The sequence below is a fragment of the Hermetia illucens genome, chromosome 3 (genome assembly GCF_905115235.1).
Source record: "Hermetia illucens chromosome 3, iHerIll2.2.curated.20191125, whole genome shotgun sequence".
Classification (NCBI taxonomy): Eukaryota; Metazoa; Arthropoda; class Insecta; order Diptera; family Stratiomyidae; genus Hermetia; species Hermetia illucens.
This window is the reverse complement of record NC_051851.1, coordinates 128747337-128767966: the sequence shown is the minus strand read 5'-3', so window position 1 is coordinate 128767966 and position 20630 is coordinate 128747337. Positions and strand designations below refer to the sequence as shown.

The window sequence follows — 20630 nt, the reverse complement described above, 5'->3', positions numbered from 1 at the left end:
AATGTACTAGTACTCATCACTGGGGATCTTAATGCTAGAACCAAAAATCTGACTATATCAGTAATGGCAGAGGGATGAGATTGACGGCTGCTGTACTCAACTCCTCATAAATTTTCTTAATAATGGGATGCCCACTTTTTTCAACCCCCCCTCTATGCCTAATCAATCGGGCTCGGTTCTAGACTCTAATTCTGCTAGTCAATGGTAGCAATGGAATCCGATTATGGATAAAATAGCTAATAGTCACCGCACTCCCATTTGCATCCCTACACAAGTGCTAAATATTTCTCCTAAATTTAAGATTGATTCAAATAGGGTAAAGGCGCATATCAGCAACTTAGCGCCTCTAGCAGATAATACTACTCTTACTAACACTTTGAAATGGGAAATTGTTGAGGCAACTACACCTTGCGCTAACCACATGGGCCGACAGAAGGGTGGCGGGTCTCGGGACTTAAATTCAGGGCTAGATCCGGCAGGGAAAATTTACTCCTTTTGAGGAAGCCAAACGTCTGTGGAAGATGGTTGGTGCTGATATGAAGCGGGAAAGTTGGCGTGAAATTTGGTCTGACTTATCTGTGACGAAAGATGTCAAGTCTTTCTAGAAATCCATGAAAGATTTTCGTTTTTACCTCAGCGGCAAGCTCCCATGTCGGGATCCTAAGAGAAACGTTGTATATGTTGATTTTCTGGTTGGGCAGTACAGCCCCCTTCCCCCTCTCTTCCTGGTGTCCTTAGGTATCTCACTGTTTCTCAGCCCTTATCCCTAGACGTGCTAACTGCTTCATTGCTAAGGCAAAAGCGTGCCTCCTACCCTGGTACGGATAATATCACTTATCAACATGTACGCTGGTTGGCGCCAGAAACATTCTCTGCACTGCATTAGAGGCTTAACCTCATCTGGTGCAGGTTGAGCAAAAGGTAAAAGTCAGCAAGCTCTCCTGTATGTAAGCATTTTTCCAGTTATATTTCCGACGCTAGTGTTCTCGCTAATACTCCGCAGCGAATCTAGGAGAATAATCTAGGACCGAATACCGTCGCAGCTGGGACAGTTAGGTGGGCTGTCCAGGTTGAACCTATTGAGGTATTTACGATAGCCGCCATGTTCCGTGAGAAATTGCGTGAGATCATAGTTTATCCACGATGCGTTCTCTGCGTCCATACCTTGATGCTGATGCATCATTTCGGCTACTGCATAGACCGCTTCGTCCGAGAAGGTTCTATGACCACAGCACACTCTTAGGGCGGCCTTTCTACACACCGCACTCATCTTTGAGCATTGAATGCGGTATGCAGCTATAAGCCGTATACGAATGCATTGCCGACCGCCAACATTTGGCATCAGCCTTGCCAGGGCCATGTTAACATTGGACGCCTTGGTGCAAACATTTTGTAAATGCTGCTTGAAATTCAGCCTCGCATCTATCATCACTCCAAGGTATTTAATTGCTGGCTTTGAAGTGATGATATGCTTCCCCATTCTGATACGGGCAGTGGTTTCCTTACGCCGCTTCGTGATAGATTAGGGTATTACAGCCACATCTAAAGATATGTGCAGACTGTAATCCCTTGTGTTCTTCTGAGGGAAGAAACGCTGAATGATTTTCAGTAGTAGATCGGGACATGTAATTTGTGGAGCTGCCTGACTTCTAAATCTGCTCATCACAGCCCTGCAGACGCTTCCCCATGGGTCTATATCCGCCTCTGCGAAAAATTGCTTGAAGCCGCGCCCCTTGCTTCGCTGCATAGCCAGCTTCAGGTTTGGTGACCTTCTGGTCAATCCTGCCCATTGCTTCCGGAGCCGTTCGTCTAGTTGGATGGCATGCCGACCGAAGATTTGATCATTCGCTATTCCATTAGCAGTTGGGCCTTCTACTGGGAAAAGTATAACGTCGTGACATCGATGAGTCGCATGCCTTCACGATACACTTCGTGATATGCAGGGCTCTTTCCGATGGTATACCTTGTATAGTGTCCTGGTCCAACCACACATCTATAAATATTTGCTCGTCGATTGCTTTCACAGACCAACTTGACGTTCTCCTCGTTTTTGGAAGTCAAAGACTATTGCCTGGTGATCACTATTCACTAACGTTCCAGGACATATCACGAGCTAGTGAAGGCCTAACAAAAAAGATTCACAGCCGAACCAGACCCCCTTTCCGGTAAGTATTAACCTGACCATCGTTAGCCAATATGGTATCTTACTCCCCGAAAACCTCCAACCGTATATGCCATCTATTTTTGCCCATACGAACCCACTTGTGGACTGCCTCATATATCCCGGTATGGTTTGGTCCCCGCATGCCCACTTTTTGGATCAGCTACTCATACCTTATTATTAGGCTTTCTATAGGGTTCGTTTATTATAGCCACTTGCACCTCATTCATGGGTGGTCTGCGAGAGCAAATGTTGCGAGACCCTATATTGATTGAGGTTCGTCTGGAGACACTTGAAGCATCTCTTCAGTGAGATTTGCTCTCTAAGGCGACAAACTACCCATCCAATACGGATCTTCCCGACATCCAGCAGCTTGCCCGCTGCTTCTGCTGGCAGCCGGATGGTCGCGGTTTGTGAACCTCCATACGCCTTTCTTTCAATGGATGCCTCCTGCAAGTCGCGCAGCTTGAACTGCTCCTCTGAGGCAGTGCAGATTTCCGCCTTAGAAGTGATCTCATCTAAGTCCTTGCCCTTAATAGCGATCTCATGCTTTTGAGCACGCACGACAACACTTTTCCCAGTAAATTTTTGACTTGTTTGCGAAAGCCTTCGGCTTTCCTCTCTTCGGACCTTTTCAGCTTCAGCATGAGATCTACCTTTTGGTTTCTCCGAATTCTGCTTACTGCGGATGGTACATTTTTTGTTTTTTGGGAACCTGCTGATGTCCTGGATATTCGTCTTCCTTTTCTCGAACCCTCCTTTTCCTCGGCCCATCCGCGAGTATAAGGTTGGGTGTTACCTGCGTGGACTGCGTCATCTTCGGAGCAGTAATTTTAGGACTCGCCTTCAAATCTTTCTCATCTTCCCGCGATTTGTTGTATAGAAGCCTGATGGCTGTTACCATATCCTTGATTGCTTGGTGCACGTTGTGTTTATCTTTAATGAGTTCTGACAACTCAACAATTTTCACTCCAATCAAAATGAAGGATGACTTTTGTTCCAAAGCCTCCATTCTTTTTTCCTCACATTTTCTGGCGTCAATGGCATTCCTGTGGCTCAGTTCCTTTTCCAACTTAGATATTGGCTGAGATCTGATAATTGTTGAGTTTCTCCTATACGGATCCGGCTCTCGAAACTGAGGAGCGTCTTCTAACTCTTTACACCCGGATACAGTTGGTGTCACTTCGGCTTTTAACGACCAACGTTGTCCCTTGGACACATCCTTCTGCGCGTTTGCTATGTGTGTTCTAGGGAGCGACGTACCCGGTTTAAACACCTCCTTGTCTAAGCTGCTTGTAGCATTAGATGCCATGGTGGCCAAGCTGTCCACCACCAAGGCACTGCAGTTGATGGATATCAACGACCGGGAGCCTGCTTGCCCACTCCCAAGAGCCGCCAGTACTGGACTTCCCAGCCCCTGCACCGTAAGTTTATACACCTTCTCTTCGTCCAAATTGGTTTATTATTCTAGCTAACCTTCCCATAGCCATTTTTATCCACGGGTGGTCGTTTTTCTTCCGCCTACCCGTACCAAAAACAAGCTCAACTCAATATCTGCTTGTATCCTTAGAAGATCCTTGGCGCTGATCAAAACCACCCCTTTGCACCAGATTTTTACTTTGGCCAACGAGCCGCCTCTCCGTTTCACGTTTTTCGGACACAAAATGTGTTCTTCTTCAGTGATTATTTTATAACATTAAATTTTAATAGTTTTATTTTATCATTTGGTGGTTCAGAACCCGAATGCTGAAAATGGCCTCTCCTCGATCTATAAGTCGTTCCACAGCTTGCTTGACACTGTAATTCCCAATGTTATTCCGGCAAATTCTTTATTCAGTTATCCTGTCGTATGATTTGGGGGCCACCTGTGGTAGAGCCCAGTTGGCCTGTTGGTACACTTCGTGGGTGGTATCAGGTCCTATTTGGACTGTTAGCTTGCGAGGCCCCAGGGGGGCAAACAAAAAACAACAGCAACATCAATCACCGAAATTACAAATTGGTGTGTCTCTGTTTTGCTTAATTATCGGAACTAGTCTTGTATTAACGAAAGAGGATAATATTGGGCTCCTCATGGTGCGAGTTTAAGCCCAGAAGTCAAATCATGCGTCCGTCGCACATTAGCAGCTCCACCACGAGATTTTAGGATCCAATTTTCTCATCCATAAGTCTCCATCATGTAATATAATATACTCCGGATTACCAAGTGTAGCGGCGCGTTCGTTACTATTGTGTCCACCCCGAACTACTGTGCCCCATCAGGAATTGCCCTAGGTGGTAATTTGATTAACCTTGCCTTCTCTCGGCCTGCTTTGAATACATAAGATTTTGACCCGTACTTTCCGGAATTGTCTCAACCCTTCCTAGTGGCTTTTCGAAAGTTCACAATCAGTATACCGAATTCAAATTCCTTCGGTTCACAGTGTTGTTGACTTCTCTGTCTCTAAGATAGGAACGGCATATAGCAGAATAAATTTTGCAACCTCTGTGATAAGTAGCTTATGATCTTATTGCTAGTGGCGCACTAATATTTGATGCCTTTCCTAGCACATAATTCAAGTATCCATTGAAGCTCAACTTGGTATCAAGTAAAATCGGCAGGTATCTAATGATCGGACTTGAGACTCGCGATAAACGCTGCTTCATCTTTCACGCAAAGTGGAAACAGTCAACTATATGCACTCCTGACATCTAGCGTGACCATTACGAGGTAAGTGCTCCACTTACCAACAGCGCCACTATTGTTATCGCACTGACGTAGAAAAGACGCGTGGTGAATGCAAACAAGCTACTCTATATCACCCCTCGAATATCTTTTCCATAGTATCCCAAAGCCAGATGGTGCTGCATGAAAAGAGTTCGCCAGGTGGTTTCTGAATCTTCGGTAGAACATCCAACTTTTATCTCTTGAAATAGCCGAAAAAAACTCCTTCAATCATAAACAATTCAAATGTCCATATCAACCACTCGGATTTGCTTCTGAAAGGTAACTTGGACCCTTTGTTTCGAATCCCACTAAATCACAATGCCTTATTATTTGTAATATAATAATAATCGTTGGCGCAACACTTTTGGCGGATTATGATTAGGGCCTTGAAATGTTTGAGAGCACTTCATTCAAGACCGTAACGGCGCATTTCATTACACTGTAGAAGGTAATGTGGTCAGCGTTGCGCTGGCCCGAGATTATTACTCTGATTTGACTTAGATACTCGTTCATAGCTGAGTCGATTGGTATCCGATATTCAGTTACGATAACAATTCTTTCTGTCACTGGTGAAATTTGATCCGCGACCTTTTCCTTTTCCTTGAACGATCGCACTATGGTTGAGATTGGTTAATATCAACCTCATATTACCAATAGTTCAGTTCCCTCCTATAAGGCGGACATCTCCCAGTGACGTGACAGACGTCGATACCCTCTCTCTCCTTGGACAACATACGTTCTCCCAATATGTGCCCATGATCCAAACTATTTCTGCTAGCCTGATAGCAATTTAATCGCTACTTCGGTCGCTAAGATAATAATAACAAATTTTGTACCTATACTTTCTTCATCTTATTTATTTCCACACTATTCTATATTGCTAAGATAAATTGTTCTTTTTGCCCAACACCAATAACCCCCATCATCCTTAAATATTCACTGACTTGGCCATTTGCCCATTTTCTAAACTATACTATCTCTTCAGTACCGCCTGCGTATCCTGCGTGAATTTGCCACTTGAAAGCGGCCAAGCTTTCTTGCCTGTGCTGTCTTTTATGGAAACTTAATATTTTTTATCAGGGCCATAATATTTTCATGGATATTCCTTTATAAACTCAGTTCATTTAACCATTTCCCTCGTGAAAGCTTTGCTTTCTTCTACATTTACCAACCGTATTCCTTCCCAATTCCTTGACGTACCTTGACTAGCGAGGGCAATGCTGCCTTAGATGGGAGCCTCTCAACTATCTCTTTCGAAAAGAATTGGCATAACGTTGCCTTCTTTTAGACACTGCAGCACAGTATGTTACGGTGAGAACATCATAGAATTAACTAATCATCTAAAAACCCTGTTCATTCATGTGCCCTCTGCATGCCTTCACCAATATACTTTGCAGGCACACCAAAAAAGTAGTCTTATTTTCATACACAGATTTTCAAATAATCCCTCCCAGGAGCACATGCCTGCCTTCGTCTGGTATAGTCTGGAAAAAGATAGTTCTGGTTCAACGTGATTCGTCAATAGGGAGACAAAACCCATCATTTGACACATTGTCAATTCTCGGCTGAATGGTGAGTTACTGAGAGTTACAGTACTCCTGTGAAGACGTTAAAACCTATGTCAAGAAATCTTACTAGTCCTTAAAAATAGGACATTGAGATTCTAGCAGAGCAGTCAACATCAAGTTACCTCTCAAACTGTCACCTTGATAACGTCGATATAATAGGCTATGTTTTTTTCAGCTAATGTGAATAAGAGATGCAAAGTCTTATATTTCACACACAACTGCACGACATCTTCGTTCTTAAGATATCATCGTTATCAACGGCGCAATAGGACAATGTCGAATCAGCATGAAAAGTTTTAGTCGCTCCGGTCTTATGTCAGTTTATTAATGCCAACAAATTCTTGGCGAAATTCCAACGAAAGCAGGACCTGCCCCATTGTCTCTCACTATTGATGCTGTCCTCGTTTACCTTCTCAGCAAGGTATTCCTTCTCCATTGGGATTCAATAAATTGCCCACCGCAGACTATTGACTACTGATTTTACCCATAACTGTACAGGCAAGATATCTTTCAAGGATTTCGTTGTTATACAGGTGTCACAATTGTTCATTCTCTTGAACGCAAAGAGAGTAGATCCTACAGAGAATCTTCCTCCCGAACGCGGCTCAGAGTTCGCAATTTTATGTGTTTATAACTTAAGTTTCCAAAGAGTATATAAGGACAGGCTAGATTTTAAGCAGAACAATTTTCAGAGACTAAAGTAAGCTCTGTTCGCATTCATTAGTCGGGAATTCTTCGTTCACGTTGTTATTAGGTGCTTACTCCTGAGTATCAGATCAATGGCCCTTCCTATCGCAGTCAGTAGCAGATGTTCATTGCCGCCGAAAATGACTTGACCACTTTGATATGGCCACGAAAGTCGGTCACAATGAGAAAGTCTATTAATTTCCGATTGCTTTCTGAAACTTATTCCATCGATTCCGGCGCTATGAATATTTAATCAATATTCCTGGCGCGAAGCTCCTTTAATATGAGCTAATCCTTGTCTAGATGTATGGAGTTATCCTCTGAGCATAAAAATACCTTTTAGATTTCACTCGGCAACCTAATGCTTATATAATTACTACGCTCCTTGATACCTTCTTTCTTGTATATCGGACCAATCATGCCTATGACCCGGTACTCTGGTATTCATTTGCTGTCCCATACTTTTCACACCAATTGATGAACGGCTCGATTTAGTCTATAACTGTCGAATCTAGACGACTTGTAACTGATTGCGCAAAAGGTTTTTTCGATAGTTGTTGTGAATATTTTTATTCTTTTCAACTTCAGCTAGTACGCCCGTGCTAGACAGGCAAGCTCGAAATCTCAAAAACATGTTGATCTCAGTGGATATTAGCTCCCTATATGTTGTAACGTTCATCGATTTCAATAGGTGGCGACCTTCGGTTACCATATAGGCATCCCGTTGCCAGTGATCCTGCCTGGAGGTAAATGTTGAAATTGCTCTTCTTTGCCAACATTTAACATTGTTGTTTTACCGTTGCCGGGATCTTTACCATTCAATACTTCCGTTCGTTTCGTTTATGACCCTGTAACATGATTGAGTTTTATGGATGAATTTGTTCGCAGCATGCCAACCACACGAACAGTCAAATTGGATGAAGGTCTTGAAGTATGTTAGAGCACTTCATTCAAGACCGTAACGGTACACAGCACGATTCCAGTACCCTGTAGAAGGCAATTTGAGCAGCATTGCGCTCGCCCGTGATTATTACTCATTCGCAGCTGAGTTGACTGGAATCCGCCGGTAAGTTACGATAGAAATCCCGCTGCCACCAGTAAAATTTGAGTTGTGTAATCATTATTGTCTTCAATTGATCGACCACCTCTCATCAAACTTTTCTCTCAGTCTGGGCTTCAAAGCGACTTCGTTATCACCTTCTCGTCTCGACGGTTTCTTTCGATATATTGATTTGGGATAAAAGAAAATAGTCTTAAGACCTTAAACTTGGTGGTATCAGTTTTGGCCCTCAAAGCCTCAGCTGCCTTCTTTTCCACTACGCCTTCTCTATTGCGATAACAGCTTCGTAAAGTTTCGAGAAAAAGCCTAGACCCAATCAATAGGGTTTGGACAGGGGGAACTACCTCTGAAAGTATACAGACGTATGCCGGTTCAAAGTTCAAGAGTGGTGAAAAGCTGGCAATTTCCGCGGTCATGTTATGGCGGAACGAGCAACTTATGTGAATCGTGGCTACCCGCACGGTATCAGGTATTGCCTCACATTCATCGATAGATTCTCACAGTGGCCTGAAACACATTACTGCAGAGGCAGTCAGTTGAGAATGGATTCCACGTTTTGGTGTGCCGGCAATTATAATCACCGACCAGGCGGTTTGAGTCCTCCCTTTTTTCAAAATTGGGCAAACTCCTCAGCTTTAAACGCCACCGGACAACCGTGTACCACCCGCAATCCAATGAGATCGTCGAAAGGTGGCACAGGACGCTAAAGGCCACTATAATGGCCCAAGATGACCCTTCTTAGTTGCGGGTCCTGCCACTAGTTCTTCTTGATCTTCGGACAGCGAATCGCGAAGAATTTGCTGCATGGCCCACGGAGCTGGTATATGGAGAGATCCTGTTCTCGACATCAGGTCGGAACTCAACACTACCGGTCCGCTGGGCCTCAAGGACAAATGGCAAAACTGAAGACAGCACGAACAAGGCGAGAGGCGCCGTTTTGACTTGCGGCAGCCGAGTTGAGGAAACTGCGCATCGGAAAACAATTTTTGACAACGAAAATTGTTTAAACCTTATTTATCCCAGGTGGTGGTACATGAATATGAGCCTTTGTTTGAAACTATAGCAAATACCCAGGGAAAAATGTGAATACGACATAAATTACTATTGCTGGCTAAGCGGATATTGACGCTACGTTAATTGATAGCTTCGTTACCGCCAATTCGCCTAATCGTCATAGTCGAATAAGGCCCGAAGGTAACACATAAGGTAAGTTCTGAGAGAAAGCTTTGGTTTCTAGCCTAAAACCCACATGTCCTCTAGATACCTTAGATCTTGATTACCTCATAGAAAAGAGAGAAGCAGAAGAGGTGATCAAGCGCGAATGTCCGATGGTTACCAATGCCCGGTTTGGCATCACCTCAGCGAACTCTTGAGGACAAAACTCACCGTTATGGTAGTTCCCGAACAATTCTCAAGGAAACAATCCAAATTGGTTAGGTAGTATTTAGCATACAAATTGTGGCCGCTCCCGACCAAATGCTACAGATGTTTAGATTATGGCCGCATGGCTGCAACCTCCCGGGGACGTTATATGGGGACAATAAGTTAAAGATTCGGCCAAATAGGCCATAAAGCAAATACCTACAACGAAAAGGAGAATTGTATTCTATGCAGGGATCGTGACGCATCTAATGATAGAGTTGCGCACAATATGGGCTCGGTGTGTGCCCAGTCTTCAAAGCCGTACCGGAAAGAGCTAGGACGCAGTTAACATGATCCGCATCCTACAGATCAATGCAACCGGAGCGCATCCGGTCAAGAGTTGTTAGCGCAGTTCGCTGCGGAGACCAAAGCTGATATAGTGCTCATCAGTGAAAAGTATCAAACCAAAGAATCATCTTCTCGGCACCCCGACATTTCAGGTTTCATTGCCATCAGAGTTTAGGACGGCTCCCACCTTAGGGTTCTTCCCCAAGGACGAGGGGCGGCTTTGTCTGGATTCCGTGTTTAAGTGTAACGTTCTTCAGTGCCTATCTAACACCGAATGAGACGAGGCCGGACTTTGGACGCATTTTTAATGCTCTGAAAAACGCTATCTTAGGCACAGAGAAGCGAATCTTATTTAGGGGTGACTTCAATACCTGGACAATTTAATTGGACATGCACCAAATTGCAGAGCTCCGGAAGGAGTGCAATTCATAAATGCCGTTCATCGACAGTTGGTGCTCCTCCCAATCTCAGAAATTTCTTTAATTCCATAAGACAAAAAGACATTCCAGGCACACTAGACAATACTTTCCACGCGTCGAGTTTTCTCTTACAGATATTGAGGAATTTTCTGAGAAACTACTCCCTGCTCTATGAAATGCTAGAGGGTCAGAGGAGGATGCAGGGGCGGACCTCTGGAGCGCTTCCTATTACAGCTTTCTTGTACTTGACATACCAGAATAGTCGCGCCTGGTCGGTTATGTAGAAGGTGTTCCGGAATCACTGTTGAACACAGAGCACAAAGCAAGCTTAGTATATTGATGCGATGGATAACCGGATTGATGACTGCTCATGGTTTCAACTTTGCATTGGGAAAAGCTGAAACGCCCATCCTGACAAAAGAGAGAATCTGACCCTGCGTCAAGTATCGATCAGGAAGTCGATAATCGAGTCAAAACTCACAGTTAAGTACCTTGGACTGACACTTGACACAGCGGACAAGGCTACAGTTGGAATTTTGGCCTTAAGTCGACTAACATTGGGGGCTCTACTCTTTCTCCTGATGAGTTCAACGGAGTCTGTTCTGGTCTACGTCGCAGAGATATTGGCTGGCGCTCTTGGCAAGGAAGTATATCATAGGCGTCTCGCGAGAGTACAGAGGCGGGGAACTTTGCACATGGCGTCTGCTACCGCACTGTCTTTGAGCCGACCGTGTTACCCTTTTTGCTAATAAGCGTAAAGCCATATCCAAGCGCAAGTGAGAAGAGCCAAGGAAGGTAGTTGCTCGTGAAGAACGGCAACGTACACTAGATGAGCGACACCCCTCTTGGCAAAATGAGACAAGAACATAGTGAGATTATTTCCTTACTCAGCTCCTAAGTAAACACTTAGGTTATCAGTCTTACCTACGTAAGATTGGGAAGACATGAACTTCTCATTGTATGTTTTGCAATGAAGTTGTGGATGACGGATGAGGTGTGTTCTTGTACAATTATATTTAAAAAATACTGCGGATCTCTTTCCAAACAATATTGTTGAGAAGATGCTGAAGAGTGCTGACAGGTGGAGCCGCATTGCGCATTACATTCGGGTTCTTCTGGTTGTAAAGAAGGTAGTGCACAACAGGTGGAAGGGCCGAATGGCAGAGGGTTGCTAAAACTAACAGTTCCGTTCCTCCTCTCCCCTCCCGTTGGTGAAAGGAACTACCTGATTTGAAGGCTCCGCAAGACGGAGACCTCGAGGGCTAGCCGAAGTAATGTGACACGCCACGGAGGCGTGCCGTCGCGGGAGTCCAACATTTTCTGCGTAATCGTATTCATCTACCTCATCAAAAACAGCAGGTACGAGGTATTTTTTCAAAACCTTGCACTACAATCAAGTGCATTCTCAACAACTGCAACTGGGTTGTTGAAACAATCCTCTGGCCTACTCAATCAAGCTATCGTTATGGCGGATAATACATTGTTTCCCATGTCAGATGTAACTTCATTAAAGATGAAGATCATTATGCAGAAAATGAATCCCATTCACAATTTGCTGTTGCCAGGCATTGAGATCGATACCTCCAACGAATGGTTAACGGTGTACTGTTTTACGAGACACAGACATACTTTATATCTTTGCAGAATGCTCGATTCCATCAATAACTTATAAACGGTATACCGTTCATGATCAGGACCGAATACATCAGTCGTCATAACAAATTATCATCCCTCTTACAAGTATACTCCGCAGAGAATCTTGAGAAAATGATTCGGCCAAACTGGAGTGAAATCATACTATTTCCTCGGGTCACAGTGTTGATCGCGCTTCACAATTAATATAACCGCACCGTTGTTCCGGATTGACGGTTACTTCTACCAGGCTTTCCGGAGTACAATAGCACAGTGCCGCAACTAAGAGGAGATTGCTTCCTGAATGTCCAGCATGTCTAGCGTTACTCACGCTTAATTTGGGGAAAGCAAAACTGCGTGTAATTGTTCCTAGAAAGCATCCACTATATCCTTCTCAACTGACCCCGTTGGTGGGTAGCATGCTAGCACCCAGGTGAAGAGAGTATGCCTTCCGATACCGATACCAGATTCACGTCTATTACCACTTGACTTTCTAGAGTACACAAGCACATTGATATTTAGTGCTGCAAGAGGAGTCCAGCTTAGGTATATCGCTTGAACTCCCGCTGAAGGCAGAGAAAGCGAGCATTCTGAGGACCTTCGCTACCATTGTCGATGAGCGTGCGCACATTCCCGAAACCACTCATAGTCCGTTTTCGATAGCCAAAAGTCTTGGGCGTGAGGTCAGTTCGTATCCGAAGGGTTGTTGACCTTTCGGTAGCAACAGAACTTCAAAATTTGCAGGTTCCTAGCCCACAAATTTCTATTCCTTTTAGTCGCTTCTTACAACAAGCAGGGAAGACTTTAGGTGTGTTCTTCAGACCCGGTTCACAAGAAATTATTATTTTACTGTATTGGATTTTATATTCCTTGGACGTTTGCTTAGGGGATATTGCAATTACGAACGTGTTCATGTTACTAATATAACTTAAATTTCCTTGGCTTTAATATTTTATTTTAAAAAAAAATCCCTCTACTTTGGATATTTATCAATACTCTTTCTTGCTTATAGCGGCCTACCAACAAGGTATAATGTATCATCGATGCTCTTCCTAGTAACTTTTACCCTATCGTTTTTAAGTCGATATGTAAGTAACTGGCTCATCCTTTCTCTACAGTTTCGTCCTTTGATCAACTCATTTATTTTTTAGATGGATAAGGAAGACAGAGTTATATTCAAATGGCGAACAGAAGTAGCAGAACAAAAGGAGAAAGTCAGTGATATGCGTCGTCGCAATGAAGCTTTAGTCTATAATGTCCTTCCAGTGCACGTAGCAGAGCATTTTATGAAAAATAAGAAACGATCGCATGATGATCTGTACTCCCAAAGTTATGCGGAAGTGGGGGTTTTATTTGCTAGTATGCCTAATTTTACAGGTACGAAATGACTCAATACTCAGGAGATATTCTTTGGAAGCCGAGGTTATTTTTGGATACAGTACTCAATTATAAATCAATTACAGTGCACTACATTGCAATAATTACAACTCAATTAAACATTTTCCTTGTGATACTTAATTAAATATTCCTTCTCTATCGATAGATTTTTACTCAGAAGAGACTGTTAATAACCAAGGATTAGAGTGTCTTAGATTTTTGAACGAAGTAATATCAGACTACGATGCGGTAAATATGTTGAACAAATTATAGAGTGCCCATCCAACAATAGATTTCTTTCCCTTAGCTTCTCGAATTGCCCCAATTTCAAGATATAATTAAAATTAAGACGATTGGCTCAACATACATGGCTGCAAGTGGATTAAATCCGTCTCGCCAAGTGAAACCAGACGACCCAATAATAATTCGATGGGCACACTTAGCCCTTTTGGTCGAATTCGCTCTAGAGCTGAAGAAGGCCCTTCAAGGAATCAACGAGCAGAGCTTCAACCATTTTGTACTGAAAATGGGAATAAATCATGGTCCTATCACGGCCGGCGTAATTGGTGCTAGAAAACCACATTATGATATTTGGGGTAATACAGTCAACGTTGCCTCACGAATGGAGAGCACGGGGAAAGCAGGGGCAATACAGGTAATTAGAATTATTTCGGAGTTAGAGAAGTTGAATCTACAATTTTTTTTTTCAAATTAGGTGACGGAAGAAACTTGCCAGATATTGCAAACTTTTGGATATACTTTTGAGCAAAGAGGCTTAGTTTCAGTGAAAGGCAAAGGACAGCTTATGACGTATTACCTTCAAGTGAGTCTTTAGTTAGCTGTTACATCTGTTGCTTTCATCGAACTTTATATTTGTAACTTCCACTAAAATAAACCTTCCTAACAGGGAAAAACAGCTCGCCCCAATGCTCCACAATCCCCGATAGTTCTGGGAATAAATACCATGGAACCACTTCAGGAGGTCGAAGAACCGAGTGAAAGCCCAAAAATTCTAAAAAACTCTTCACTTACCACAACTGCAACTGTGGCATCATCAGCCTGTGACTCCACTGAATCACAACAAACTTCGAATTGCATTAACACTCAATCAGATCCACTAGCTGACAAGTGTTTTTCGAATGCAAATTCTGTTGAAACATCAGAAGTTCATCTTGAGGAGAAAATCACCAAAAGTAACGATCCGAGATCGCCAAAGAACAACGCAATCACGGCTGACATGTTAGCTTTAAGTAGTACTTTAGATCAAAGTTTTGAAAAAGTAGAACAACTAACATCTTCATCAGCAACGGCTGCAGCAGCCAGTAGGCATCTTAACGGCTTAAATAGTTCAGATGTAGATTTAGATGTAGATGCTAAGACACCACTTTTAAATACGAATAGCACGAATATAGATTGTAGGGAATATAATGGTAGTGAGAAAGACTCGCTGATAGAGGCTCAATAGATCAATTTTTAGAGAAATTTTTCGGTTGAACTTGAGCTTGGTCTTAATTATTTGTGTAATGTACAGTCAGGATCATGGAGTCCACCCATTTCATCCAGCTATTCTCACAGGCCTCAAAACGAGCCGACTGGCTAGCAAATCAAATGACTGCACTTCAGATATTTCGTACAAGCTCACATTTTTACTTTACGTTTCATAATGTGGAATGCTCCTAATTTTAGCAGTTTTTAAAGTTTATTTTTAAGATATATTTTAATACTGAACAAGATTTAGATCTATTTTCCAATAGAATACTCTGAACCTAAGTTTAGTTAGTTCAATTTAGTTACATATTTCGAAATACTCGAGAGTAGAACACCTAAATGACCATTTTGTCTAGCAAATCCACGAATATATGACAATCGAAATTTTATACGTATTGAATTCTTATCTTTTTGCATTTCATTATTTCAAACCTCTACTTATTTCTAATATGCCAAAGTGAACATTTTCAGTTGAATTTCTGTAGCGGGACCATAAATATTATCGACTATTCAATTAAGCTCTATTTAGCAGCTAGTGCATGAAGGAACTTGGGAATCGATCAAACATATGAGATATTATCCTTGCGTTAAAGTTACAGGGATGCAAGATACACTTTTTTTGTTTCAATAAAATGCAAAATATTACGAGTGCAGAAACGTCTGTGGAGAATTGGGGGTCAAAAAGATAATAAGATAATGACGAGAAGTAAATTTTAAAGCAATTTTTAAAGTAGCCTATTCTTATTATGGGGAAATTATTACAAATAGTCATTCGAAATGTTATTCGCCACCAGGTACTTCTATCAAATTTTGTATCTGTATTGTTTTACTTTTTTACTTTTGTTAAAAAATGTGGACGAAATCACTTCGGAGATCGAACACAGCGGATGTGATATTTCCATTTAGCAGTTCTAATTTCCCACGACTATTTCGTCAATATGCTTTTATTTTTTACTCAGAGAGGGGTGCCCTTCTTCCCTGTTCCGACTTTTTGCGATAAATTGGAACTCCTCTCTCGCTTTCGTAAATCTCGGACTGAAATTACATCATCATCAGCCAATCATCATTTATACATTGTATTCCTTCCATGAATTAATTTAATTTTTTTAGTAGCAGCTTGCTTACAAACGGCAAATACTCTTATACGAACTTATCATCATTATCATCAACAGCGCAATAATTGGTATCCGATCTAGGCCTGCCTTAATAAAAAACTCCAGACATCCCGGTTTTACGTCGTGGTCCACTAATTCAATATCTCTAAAAGCTATCTGGCGTCCTGGCTTACGACATCGCTCCATCTCAGGATCTTCCTCTTTTTCTTTTCTAGCATAGATATTGCCCTTGCAGACTTTCCAGTCTGGATCATCCCCATCCACACGGATTAAGTGACCCGCCCACCGCAACCTATTGAGCCGGATTTTATCCATAACCAGAAGGTCATGGTATCACTCATAGATCTCGTCGTTATATAGACTACGAAATGATCCATCCTCTTGCAGAGGGGCAAAAATTCTTCGGAGAATTCTCCTCTCAAACACGGCAAGAGTCCGCAATTTTTCTTGCCAAGAACCCAAGTCTCCGAGGAATATATGAGTCTTGTACAGTAACAGCTTTGACCCTGTGGTGGGACGTTTCGAGTGGAACAGTTTTTGTGAGCTGAACAGCCTACTATTGGTTGCTAAAAGCCGTGCAAGGATTTTCCCGTCGTAGCTGATGTTGAATGGTCTCGAGTGTGATCCTGCTGGTTTTATCTGGCCTCGCACATTGGCCAGAGACAGCCTAATCAGTCTCATCAATTTCGTGGGGATACCGAATTCTCTCATGGCATGTATAGTTTTCCCTGACTATCCTTATTGACATGGGCCAGTGATGCTCTGGGTGTACTAGTACTATTCAGCGACATGATATCTTTAAAATTGCAGCACTGCGTGTTATTTCCCTTTTAATGCCAGATAATGCCTTGTTGCCAGTCGTCTGACATTGATTCGCTGTCCTACACTTTCAGCATCAGTTGATGCACACGGTGATGTAATTGGTCGCCTTCATAGTTAATCATTTCGACTTATGGTTTTTGAGCTAATGAATTACGGGGATTGTTTCTTCTATACTTGGTGGCGGTAATATTTGTCCATCCTCTTCAGCTGACGGAACTCCCAACTCGCCAATATTCTGGTTGTTGAACAGTTCATCAAAATGCTCAACCCATTGCTCCAATACGTCCATTCTGTCGGAAATCAGATTTTCCTCTTTGTCTCGGCAGGATGAGCATCGAGGTGTATACGGCTTCATTCTATTGACTTGTTGATAAAACTTCCCAGTCTGCTGCGGTTGCTCCCTATACTATTCCAGTTCACAGATCTGTTGGTTCTCCCAGGGCTTCCTTTTCCATCTGTAAAGTCGCTTCTCCATTCGACGGAGTTCGTAATAAGTCTCTGCGCGTACCCGCGTTTTTTGAGAATGCAACATTACTCGGTATGCGGCATTCTTGCTTTCCGTTGCTAGCTTACATTCAGCGGTTCCGACCTTTTCTGCGGCTGCGGGCAAATATGTTTGTGGCCGTATTAATGATAACATTCTTCAGGTGGTTGTAAAGATCATTTGTCGATGCTTAATCTCCAGGATGTCTGTTGGCGGCGGTCATTGCAGCATCTATTCCCTTTAGATGAATTACAGAGAGCTGTGAGAGGACCACGTATATTTGTGGACCGCTTTCCGCGCAAACCAAGTACTTCCAACAACCAGTTCGTGCGACTCTCTTGATTTAATAATCCGCAATCCATTATCATTACGTAAGCTATAGGAGCCAACGTATCGCCTGCATATGAGCTCCGTCTGTACTTAGCAGTTAAAATCTCCAAGTATGTTTATTGTATCATATCTGGGACATGCATAGCCTTTCGCTTATGGTTTCAGCCGAGTCAAAGAAGAGGGAAAGGGGACGGGATATCTACCCGCCGAAATAAACACTGCCGGAACCGTTAGGAGGGTAGAAGGCGGCCCATTTAATGAGTGCAGTAGAATGTTGAGTGAGGCGAGTTTGAATAAAAGATTTATATGATAAACAGAGTCAAAGGAATTAGGGAAATCTCGGAATTTAGATATTTGGCCAAAAGGTGGGTGAAGTCTAGTAAGGTGAAAACAGTGTTAGCAAAGTTAGCAGCCTTTCTTTCTCGTTCTCTTTGTGTATTCTGAAGGCATTCGATATTACTGTGCATAGTTTGTAAGCCTGTTATGATCGGCATGGAAATTAAAACACTAAAGTGTCGCAATGGAAGGGTTCGGTTTAAATCCTACTGGTGTTAAAGGGATTTTTGTCGTATGCTGGAGGTTAGATTATACTCGCTCAACCCTGAATGAATATCTTCGTTGAATTAGGCAAATGCAATTCTAGCCATATTGCCACCTGACGTACCTTGACGGTCTAGAAATGGAGTGTTCTAATACACTTTAAGGTATGTCGTCCCATCTAGTATTGTATTGTGCCGCACGAAAATTTATAGATGCACGGATTGGTACCTGGGAAACTTTCATCACTTCTAGTTTTGGATACATTTGTGAACGTGTTGATAATATTCACATTTCCCCCAACCTACTCACAAGCAAGCTTCCATTATATGAATTATTCTCTCTCTATAATTCCTTTTTTGGCAAATCTAAATTGGTTGGTCTATTTTCCCAGAAAATTCTTTAAAAAAACTGGAAAAATAACACCTTGTCAATGAGAAAATAACGTTAGGATAAAAATCATGTGGCAGTGCTATCCAATGTCAGAAGGACTAGATAACTGACCAAAATCACGTGGCAGTGGTTTAGGATGTCTGAAATACTGAACAGAGAAGGCAGAACAATAAATGCCAAACGTTATTTAACTTATATTCAAGCGCTAAACTGTTTAAAGGAAGAGAAGTTAGCGGAAAAAAACGAAGAACTGTTAAAGCCATACTTTTGCTTGCGTGTGGACATCGGATAACAGCAGGTTTCATTTTTTGGCTAGCTAAGAAACATATTCCGAGAACTTGCTTTACCGGATACCCGCTGTAATATATAGTGTAGTGGCTCTTCTCCAGGAAACCGGTCCCTGTCCAGCGCATTCTCCGCCTTATATTGAGGCAGGGTATTGGCTAGCTGCTAGGCAGCATTCGATCTGTACAGGGAGCGCATCACAAGAGAATACGCAAATAGGTCGTCCGTTTTCGGGTTCGTCGTTGTAAAATCCATTCAGTCCGAGGCTCCTTTTTTGACTTCATAGCAAGTTGCTTTCCATGTAGAATTGTTAGGCCTTCCTAAACCTGGAGGACCAGCTGGTACAATTTGTCCCGTTCTTAAACGCGGGAAACTCACCTTCATCCTCGTGGAGGGGGAACTACTGTTTAATAGTAGAGCTGTTGGATGGCTGAATGCTGTTGCTGTGTACATAATTGACCGCACGTAAAAGTTATTTCAAGCTTGTTACTAAATCCCCTAATATTTGCTTCCTGCGGGCTTTATTTTCTCACACAGGATATGGGAATCCTCATTATTACCGGAACTTGCATGACATGGTCAACTCCTCTTTCATGGCATCCTCCGAGGCATTATCGTTTAGCGAACTTTCTCCTTCGTTGCTTGTTTTGTGGTCTTTTGAGCTACAAAACGAATCATTTAATTAATAAATCAACAATAATTACAACTAATAAAAATTTATGATGAAACAGGCCAGTTTTTTTGGAATCCAGGGCTTTAGAGGTATGTTTCACAAAATTCCGCAAGAGATTCGGACAATGAGACTGACTGACTTTCATTTGCAGTATGATATCATGGGGCATACAGATGCATTAACAATCATTAACTTTTCTGACCTACCAGTGTTGAAAATATCAGTGGCCTCAACACTCGTTTATTCAATTTCTTCGTCTGCAAACTTATGAGAGATTGTAATATTCTGCAAAACCTGACTTGATACTTTAGCAAGTATTACTTGAAGTTTTGTCGGGTAATGTAGCGTGCTGGTTGAGAGAGTAATGTAATGTCTTGCTAGGCTAGTGGTATTCGGTCTTACTGCTCTATCGGTATTGGTAGGACTATCTCATGGTCAGTTGGCATGTAAGGGTCATGGATTCATTTAAACAATACGAGGCACTTTGGTTTCCAAAGTGCACGAGATCTTGAAATCTTGTTCCAGTTGCTCAAGGATTCAAATGGCGTTGCCATCAAAGGCCCATGCATTCATCAGAACGAATGCCCTTTATACGCTTCTGATATGTTTACATAAATGTTCCCCTCTGGATCCAAAGTTCTAGCACTAGTACCGATGTGGCTATAAAAAGCCTAGATTGCGACTTCTTGGAGAGTGTAAGGTAGTAAGGTACAGCAATCTTTCTCAACTAGATTGTCCAACTATGCATAAATGCAAGGGCAGGTATGCGTTTAACTTGATGTTCTTAAGGCCGCAGGATGCAGGTAGTGACATTAAGGTCTTTCTTTCCAATGAAAATGCATATTTATACAAGATACTACGAGGGCTCTCAAAATATAAAGTTTGTGTCTACTCTTGTATTCCCCAGATATGTTTTCGATCCCTTCCATTCCCATACATTTATAAATGAAGGCACAGTAACACACTTTTCAGTTAATGAAAGGATCATTTTTTTATAATTTGACTAAAGTGAATGAATATATATAATTTAAAGTTCAAGTTAAACTTCACCATTGCGGCTGTGGCGACGGAAAAATTTGCAGGAGTCGCAGTCTTCTCTCTCTCTCCTTACATATTTCCCCAGGATCGAGCACTTCGTCTCCATTCGTAGTTGCTGCTATCACATACTCTACTTTTATTTTTTCG

At 42.3% G+C, this 20630-nt stretch overlaps 1 protein-coding gene across 1 annotated transcript in view; it reads left to right on the top strand.

Moving 5' to 3' along the window:
- LOC119652956 (adenylate cyclase type 3) overlaps window positions 1-15201 on the top strand; it is a 327645-nt gene extending 312444 nt beyond the window's left edge. The window contains exons 18-23 of the mRNA XM_038057352.1: window positions 12954-13029; window positions 13093-13318; window positions 13485-13567; window positions 13626-13973; window positions 14034-14141; window positions 14226-15201. Of these exons, the coding sequence (XP_037913280.1) occupies window positions 12954-13029; window positions 13093-13318; window positions 13485-13567; window positions 13626-13973; window positions 14034-14141; window positions 14226-14783 (1399 nt within the window). The 3' untranslated portion in view covers window positions 14784-15201. The remainder of the gene's footprint in view (window positions 1-12953; window positions 13030-13092; window positions 13319-13484; window positions 13568-13625; window positions 13974-14033; window positions 14142-14225) is intronic.
- The last annotated feature ends 5429 nt before the right edge of the window (window positions 15202-20630 follow it).